Source organism: Gigantopelta aegis, chromosome 10, assembly GCF_016097555.1.
Source record: "Gigantopelta aegis isolate Gae_Host chromosome 10, Gae_host_genome, whole genome shotgun sequence".
NCBI classification, from domain to species: domain Eukaryota; kingdom Metazoa; phylum Mollusca; class Gastropoda; order Neomphalida; family Peltospiridae; genus Gigantopelta; species Gigantopelta aegis.
The window spans coordinates 8,563,608-8,572,616 of NC_054708.1; the positions used below are offsets into that span (position 1 = coordinate 8,563,608).

Consider the following 9,009-nt stretch of genomic DNA (forward strand, 5'->3'; position numbering starts at 1 on the left):
CGTTTTGTCCATTATATATTAAGTCCAGTCAGTTTAAGGTTTAAAAAGGCCTAGCCTAGGGCAAATTGCAACATAATTTATTTTGTTGAAACGTATTCTCAAAGCAATCCTAGACAACATATTAAAAATGTACATTGATGTAAGGTCTCACTACACAGATGTCATTTGCCATTGAAACCCATGTTGAATTGCCCAACTTCAAATGAAGATTGCCAGTAGAACGGGTTCTCATTGGCACTAACAACACACACCATTGCGAACATACATTATGTAAGCATTTATTTTCAATCAAAAATTTAGAACATTTCCACCTCAGTTTTTTGCTATATGACCGCATCTGGTTGTAATACCGGTCTGAACAGGTGGTTCATTAACCGATTCACTCCGGCGGTCTGTTACAAATAATATTACAAAATAACATGGGCAAAATACAGCGAGAAGGCTTACCATTAAATATACATATTGTTTTAATTCTTCCCCAATTCCTAGAAGTGAATATGTGAACCACAACATGTGTCACAATTAGGAACTATAGTGGGCCGTGATCAATGAACTCTCACCCGGAGGTGATCTGTGTAGTGAGACCTAGGTCTGTATGTGTGTAGGGTGGGTTGGGGTCTGCTTATTTGGGTTACTGTCATTAGATGTACATGTACATGCATTTGGTGATTTCAGTTACTGTAGTTTAATCGTGGAATATTAAAGACGGATATTATTGATACATTTGATAACCACAATGTATAATTTACGTTAAGACAAAGGTGATTGTTCAGTGGTCTTATTTGTCGAAAGATGCCAGCAACTTGAGTGGGGTAGGAGGAGGGAGCGCAGGCCAGGAATTAATTAGCCTTTAGATAGAGTAAGAGACATCGCGAAATTGCTCACTTGCAGTTGAAAACCAGCGTTTGTAGAGCTTCGTAGAGCGACCGAACTTCAAACATAATGCATCTTCCATGACACCACTGACAAAATGAGTCTACATTCACAAAACGTGAAGACGAAAAATCACATCATTTATTCAATATACTTTTGGCATTCCATTCTTTACCACGTAAGTTAAAAATCTTTGCTTTCGGTGTCAAGATTTGAGCAGATGTGCACAATGTTTACACTCTACCAAAGAACCCATTTTAATCTGTAAACGTCTCTTCTTTCTTCTACGGGTATAATTGGCACTTCCAAAATGGCACAAAAAACATTTGAAACATCTGAAATAAAATATAGCACTGTTATCTGTAAGCTATTACGGCCTAAAAAAGTGGGTGTTTCAGGTTTTCCGACCTACCCTAATTTTATCTAGCGACCTTGAAATTTGTGAAGCAAAAAATATATTATAATAATAAATAAAATAATAATAATAATACTGATCCCTGATGTTTTGCAATCGGCCAACTAGATCGGGAAGACTTTGTGGATTGAAGATTATCCCGAAACCAATTTGTAAAGTAAAATATAGCCTTGCTGTTATTCAGCAAGTAGAGCGTATTCGTCTTACAAAAAATAAACGTGTGTTCGATATTAAAATTTAATAACTACACAACGTTTAAAATGTGCTGAACCAGCATTCCAATCCTTTTATGTTCTTACCTTTTCTAAACCGGAAGTCTTCCTCCCACTCTCCTGTTTCAGAGTCAAAGAATTCAGATGCATTTACTGACTGACCAGTTTCTAATGATTGTCCACCAATCACATGTATTCGCTTTCCTGGGGCACAAGAAAAAGACAACAAAATCAACAATAATAATAAGAAGAAAGCATATTAAAGCAATCGGAAATTAATTTTTGAAAATGATCCGAACCTTTTATTATGTTGCTAGACGTAGTCTAGTGGTAAAGTGCTCGCCTGATGCGCGGTCGAGATAGGATCGACTCCCGTATGTGGGCCCATTGGACTATTTCAGGCTCTAGCCAGTGCACCACAGCTGGTATATCAAAGGCCCGTCTGTGGGATGGTGCATATAAAAGATCCCTTGCTACCAATGGAAAGATGTAAGACTATATGTCAAAATTACCAAATGTTTGACATTCAATAACCGATGATTAATAAATCAATGTATTCTAGTGGTGTCAAACAAACTTTAACTGTAATCAAACTTATTTAAACAAACTCTTTGTAATTTATATATATATATATATATATATATATATATATATATATATATATAAAGGAAAATAACTTAAACTATGTTCTTGTGGTTTTATACAATTATGACAATGTTCTGTAATTAATGTGCACTACGTATTGTGTTCCATCCCATATTATAGCTTTAAGGCATTGTATCTTTTTCATTTGATTTTGTTCTTACATGCAGTTACGATTTAGGTACGCTATTCTTGGCATTTATCTTACTGTCTGGACTGTCTGCGGGTTAATGGTTAGTGCAGGGAAGGTTGGGGTAGTGGCCGTACACCTTTTTTTTATTGATCGGCCTTAAGGGTAGTAGGTACAGGGTTCGTATCCCGATACCGTGCATCCGTTTTTATTAGGTGGGGTTTGGGGGGGGGGGGGGTGTTTGTTGTTTTTTCTTGTTGTTTCTTTAGGGTTTTTTTAATTATTATTATTATAAAAAATATCATAAGGCAGACTTCCTAGTGAACCACTAACCTAAAACTACAACCCCGGCACTGTGTCGTGCGTAGATCATGGGCGGTAGTTTGAAGTTCCACGGAGTAACCAAGTCTTTGACGGTGCTCTCCAAAAAGGCGGAAACACGAGTACAAAACGAAAACACTTTTCTCCGAGTCGTGAACGATGGCTTCTCACTGGGATACGTCACTTTTGATTGAACTCCTGCAAAACAGATGTTAGCACAAACATATTAAATACAGCAGTCACACGGAAATAAATAAATAAATAAATAAAATAAATAAATAGTTTTAAGTACCGTGTCGTGAATGCATCAATGAGAATTAATATTTATTTATTATTTTTTTAAACGTTTTTGTTTTTGTCGGGGTGGGGTGGGGATGTAGGTTTTTTGTTTTGTTTTGTGTTTGTTTGTGTGTATGAACCTGTGTATGTTTGTTTCTCTCTTCTTTATTGATTTATAATTAAGTTCGCTTGTACACGGTACACATTCAGTGCCGGATCCAGAAAATCCTTCTTTTCTTTTTCCTTTTTTTTTTTTTTTTTTGGGGGGGGGGGGGGGGGGGCAGTGACATGAGACGGAATGCCATTGGAACTTTGGGGTAGGTTTGGAGGGGGGTGAAAATTAATATATAATAAAATTACAATGTCATTGTAAATCAAGATAATGATATAATCCTAGTGCAAGGCGCACATGAACCACACTTTCTATGTCCGTTTCGGACTAACATAATCCATAGTCCTTGTTCGCGTCAACATATTATAGTCGTATTAATGACGAAGTGACATTGCTGGTCCCAACCAGTGCCTTACGATTGCTATGTCAAATGCGGTGGTATGTACGGTTCTATGGAAATTGTATTTATCCATTACCGCTAATTGAAAAAGGTTGCGAGTTTCTTCTGAGGACAATGTGTAAGAATTAAATGTTTGTCTTCTAAAAACATGATTAATTTAATTAATGTGCTCTAATGGTGTCTTTAATTTAAAAAACAACCAAACAAATAAAAACCTTTAACTTTATTGCTAGTTCAGTTATGCATACCTCCAATGAAGTACAACACATTGTCCAGAATAGCGACGGCGAACCTGTCCATGGAACAGGGGAGGTGGTGGGGGTAATCTTCGTCCAGCTGACACCACTTGTGGTGTTCAAACACCCTGAAAGAAAAAATACATGTATACATTGCGTCTTGAATTGTCAGACTTGCCCAAGTCAAACCTGAAGGAAGAGAACTGTTAACGTATTCGAACTGGCATCTCAGTACAAGGTGGTGACTACTCCTACCAATAACTGTCAGGTTCTTCATCTATAGGAGGATAACCTTAAGTGCATAAGGTAGCCTTTTACATAAGGTAATTTTAGCGCTAAGATTACTCGTAAAACAGGAGAATACATCCTTGCTACTTCTACATTAGCAATGCCACTACCTAGCACGCTACATCCTTCTTACGTTATCTATAGGAGGACTGCCACTACCTACTTCTACATTGGGGCTGCCACTACTTAGCTCGCAACATCATTCCTACTTTATTTATAGGAGGACCGCCACTACCCATAATCTTGTTTCATTATATTGTAACTTTATCCAAATGTGTTACAATTTTGCAGATTAATCAAACTTTGTGTCCATTTTTACGAGTTGAAACTAAGGTCTGCGCCAAGTTGCCATTTCACACTCAATAACATTATTGCATTTAAAATATTCCAACAAATTAACAGGGTTTTTTTAACAACTCACTGGTAAGCCCGTGAGCATGCGTGAAGACGACGGGGAAAGGATAGGCACAAACATCTCAAATAAGCCACAGGAATGTTCCTCCACTCCTCCTGCAACGCCTGTGCAAGGTCAGCGACGTTACGCGGTGGTGGCTGGCGGTGACGTACATGACGTCCTAACTCGTTCCACATGTGTTCAATTGGGTTCAAATCCGTTGCAACGGTGGGCCAGTTCATAACGGTGATACCGGCTTGTTGCAGGAATGCCTGGGTAATTCTTGCAGTATGTGGACGGGCATTGTCTTGTTGAAACAGAAGGGGACCTCCTGGTCTTGGTGACGGCGCAAAAGTGGCTGAAGAACTGGTCTTAGAATAATGTCAACATAACGCTGGGCTGTAAGGGCATCGTAGACTGTAAGGGCATCGTGGACAATGATCAGATCAGAACAGAACAGAATTTATTTACACACTGGCCGTTCAGCAACGGCATAGGAGGGTTTCATATATATACATGAAGAATTTGGGATTTACAATATAAATGTATATATGTACACACATTCACTTCCTGAAATCACAGTTGATTGCCCCCCCCCCCCCCCCCCCATACCATCAGACAACCGCCGCCAAACCGATCACGTTCCCTCACACATCCGTCAGCGTACCGTTCATGGAGTCTCCTGTACACAAGTGCTCTTCCATCGGCAAAGGAGACAGTGAAACAGGACTCATCTGAGAAAACAATGCTCCGATAAAAGGCTGGTGGATGATTACTATTCTGGAGAGCAAATTGTAGTCTCGCAGCACGATGTCGCGGTGTCATGATGTTACCGTTGTACGGGCGTCTGCATCTGAGTCCAGCCGTTCTGAGTCGACGGATGACCGTCATCGGATGGATAGGCCTTTCATGACGTCCTGTCGTGTTGTTTGCGGTCATCGTCGCAGTTTTGAACCGGTCACAGAGGTAGTGTCATCGAATCTGCCGATCTTGGTGTGGGGTCGTAACGGGACGTTGACCAGGTCGAGGCCGATCACGGACACTTCCGGTCTGTTGATGACGTTCAACAAGTCGTCCAATAGTTGATGGATGGACTCTGAAGGTCCTAGCAACTTGGCTTTGCGAAGTCCCCCCTTGAACCATGCCCAGCGCTCGCTCCCTTTGTTCTTCTCTGAGTCGTGGCATTCTTAATGTGACAAGGAATATGACACCGTTACGTGAATTTTATGTGTCCACCTACTGGCATTTAACGTGCATTGCATGCAGCATGATTGAGCATGTAGTGAACACATTTCACACCATTTTGTGTGTTTCTGCTATTGTGTAACGAGAACAAAATCAGGCTTCCTCTCATAAATTGTTATTTAAGTTCAATAAATATATTTTTCATTAATCACAACAAAATATTGAAAAAAATCTGTTTGCGTTTTCATATATATATATATATATATATATATATATATATATATATATATATTTTTTTTTTTTTTTTTTTTTTAATTACCAGATATTATTGTGACTCCTGTCTCCATTATATCCCCCAGCACACATCAACTCGTTGTTGTAGACGACGGCGGCGTGGTTGGCCCGACCATCCACCAACATGCCGGCCTTGGACCACGTGTCGGTGGTGACGTCATACACCTCGCAGCGCGCCGTCACGCGCCCGTCGCCCTTCTCCCCGCCGGACACGTATATCTTGTCGTCTGTCGCGCAGACGCCGAACTTGGCGCGTGCCAGCATCATCGGACACACTTCAGTCCATAAACCAGTCACAGGGTCATATCTGAGAAAAGTCGAAACAAAAATATATATAATAGTAAACTATCAGAAAATTGTGTTAGAAAACGATGGAATTTCATCATCGATTCTCGGTCATAATCGTTTTCCACAAATCAATAAATTTTCGATTATGCAATCGGTTAGAAATATATAAACTATGAAATATTTGAATTATTAGGACCATGCATCATGGATAGACCCTATAAATCGTTATATTAATTTTATCTTTAACACCAGGGCCCCGTTTTATGTACTTAAGGTGATCTTAGCGTTAAAATTGCTTCGTAAAACGGGGCCCATTCAGTTTTCGTTTTATGTTCATTTCCATCATCTTTTTTTCCCGCGACAATCGATTATGATTATTTATAATTGATCATCACAATGGTAAAGCCCAAATGATCAGTTTTTCAGTATAATGGATCGCTGGAACCTCAATACCCGAGAATTCAGTATTGTGTAACTAATTCTTGTATACGTGTATTTTGGAGGTTCCTACGATCGAACCTCAATACCCGACAATTCACTATTGTGTAACTAATTCTTGTATACGTGTATTTCGGAGGTTACTACGATCGCTGGAACCTCACTACCCAAGAATTCAGTATTGTGTAACTAATTCTTGTATACGTGTATTTTGGAGGTTACTACGATCGCCGGAACCTCACTACCCGAGAATTCAGTATTGTGTAACGAATTCTTGTATACATGTATTTTGGAGGTTACTACGATCGCCGGAACTTCACTACCCAATAATTCACTATTATGTAACGAATTCTTGTATACGTGTATTTTGGAGGTTACTACGATCGCCGGAACCTCACTACCCGAGAATTCACTATTGTGTAACTAATTCTTGTATATGTGTATTTTGGAGGTTATTACGATCGCCGGAACCTCACTACCCGAGAATTCACTATTGTGTAACTAATTCTTGTATACGTGTATTTTGGAGGTTACTACGATCGCCGGAACCGCACTACCCGAGAATTCAGTATTGTGTAACTAATTCTTGTATACGTGTATTTTGGAGGTTACTACGATCGCTGGAACCTCACTACCCGAGAATTCAGTATTGTGTAACGAATTCTTGTATACGTGTATTTTGGAGGTTGCTAACATTTAAGACTTCACAAGCGTGACCTTGTCCCATGCTTATTAAATTCATTTCATTTCAACTTATTTTCGTGCTTATATCCAATTAAGGTTTAAGCACGCTGTCCTGGACAAATACCTCAGCTATCTCGGCTGTCTGTCTAGGACAGTGGGTTAGTCGTTAGTTGTTAGTGGTTAGTTAGAGAGAAGAGGGTATAGTGATCTTACCCACTGATTTGTTAAAACTCGCTCTGGGTGTCCGATGGCTTAACCACGACGCCACCGAGGCCGGTTTGCTTGTAAAACTAGATTCAAGACTTCAATAGAGTTTGAGACTTAACGTCATAGCAACGTCATGGCAACGTCATACCAATTGTATGCGAGTGACATCATTAGAGATTGAGTCCAGACTCTAAAACGTTTTAAAACCACGAACCCTTAACAGCTAGCGACTCTGACTTTAACCATGACCATGACCTTGGCACCGACGTAATATTAAGCGTCGTATTCCATTCACTGCCGTCTGCAGTCCCGTCAGAGATAAATATTGAATGCATGAGGGGCAGGAATTTCGTTAAGTGTAATCTGCGATATTCCAAATTAGTTTTTCAGTCATACTAAGAACAGAGTGCGGAAACGTGTGTGCTCATTCCCATATCTGCACCATAGTTCTACTTACTTTAAAACTGTGCGAAGGTGCTTGGCTTTGCTCTTATCGAACCCTCCAAGTACGTAGAGGTTGTTTTTCAACACGACAACTCCAAAGTGCGTCAAGTTCAACAGACGTTCCCAGACCGTTGAATGGATTTTATACGATTTCATCCGCGTGCGGTCTGGTGTCAGAAGTAAGTAGTGCACCTCCCCCGTCCCCGTCCTGTTGATGATGTAGAGCCGTTGCTCTATTCGGCCTGTATCCGAGCCTTGTCCGTCAACTGTCGGGTTGTCATCGTAAGACGAGTTACTCGATTCTGACACCCCTGGTGAGGTGCTGCTCACAATAACCTGTTGCGTCACAAATCCCGCCATTTTAACACGACCTGACCTGAATCCATAGCATATTCACAGTACCCATGTGTGTCTCTTAAATATCACTAGTGTTCCTGATAAAGCACTAACATCATATCTGGAAAGAAGAAAATTAAATGCGTTAATAAGAGAAAGAAAAGCAAAAAACCAAACAAAAAACTGTTTTACTGTTTATTTTTTAACTCGACCATTTTCTATAAAAGCAACCTGGATACATAATGTCCTGTGTTGGCATATCGGCAGGTCAGTATGGTTTGACATTTAATTTCTTTAGCGGGCGAGACGTAGCCCAGTGGTACAGCGCTCGCTTGATGCGCGATCGGTTTGGGATCGGTCCCCGTCAGTGGGCCCATTGCGCTATTTCTCGCTCCAGCCAGTTCACCACGACTGGTACATCAAAGGCCGTGGTATGTGTTATCCTGTCTATGGGATGGTGCATATAAAAGATCCCTTGCTGCTAATCGAAAAGAGTAGCCCATGATGTGGCGACAGCGGGTTTCCTTTCTCAATATATGTGTGGTCCTTAACCATATGTCTGACGCCATATAACCGTAAATAAAATGTGTTCAGTGCGTCGTTAAATAAAACATTTTTCATTTTATTTTTAAATGTCTTTCTTCTGATCTCTCTGACTGGGTAGGGGCGATACCTCAGTGGTAGATCTCTCGCCTGGTGAAAGATGAATAGCAGGATCGATCGGCTTCGGTGGCGCAGTGATTAAGGCATCGAATTATAGGCTGGTAGATACAGGGTTCGCAGCCCGGTACCGGCTCCAACCCAGAGCGAGTTCTTAGGGGCTTTATGGGT

General features: G+C 40.4%; 1 protein-coding gene across 1 annotated transcript; it reads right to left on the minus strand.

The window, feature by feature from the left end:
• Positions 1 to 1,006: 1,006 nt before the first annotated feature.
• On the minus strand, positions 1,007 to 8,263 carry LOC121382748 (kelch-like protein 1). Its single transcript, XM_041512321.1, has 6 exons — positions 7,856 to 8,263; positions 5,807 to 6,088; positions 3,633 to 3,748; positions 2,606 to 2,791; positions 1,588 to 1,704; positions 1,007 to 1,208 (listed from the first exon to the last, which is right to left on the minus strand). The coding sequence occupies exons 1-6, from the start codon at positions 8,200 to 8,202 to the stop codon at positions 1,114 to 1,116; spliced, it is 1,143 nt and encodes a 380-aa protein (XP_041368255.1). The 5' UTR covers positions 8,203 to 8,263; the 3' UTR covers positions 1,007 to 1,113.
• Between the last annotated feature and the right edge of the window lie 746 nt (positions 8,264 to 9,009).

Bases quoted from the DNA above. Each gene is read 5' to 3' on its own strand.
- LOC121382748 (XM_041512321.1), bottom strand. From the start codon at position 8,202: ATGGCGGGATTTGTGACGCAACAGGTTATTGTGAGCAGCACCTCACCA. The intron at 3,749-5,806 runs GTAATTAAAAAA...TTTTTCTTTCAG, and splicing joins AGGAGTCACAATAATATCTG to GGTGTTTGAACACCACAAGT. The intron at 1,209-1,587 runs GTAAGAACATAA...ATTTTATTTCAG, and splicing joins AGACTTCCGGTTTAGAAAAG to ATGTTTCAAATGTTTTTTGT.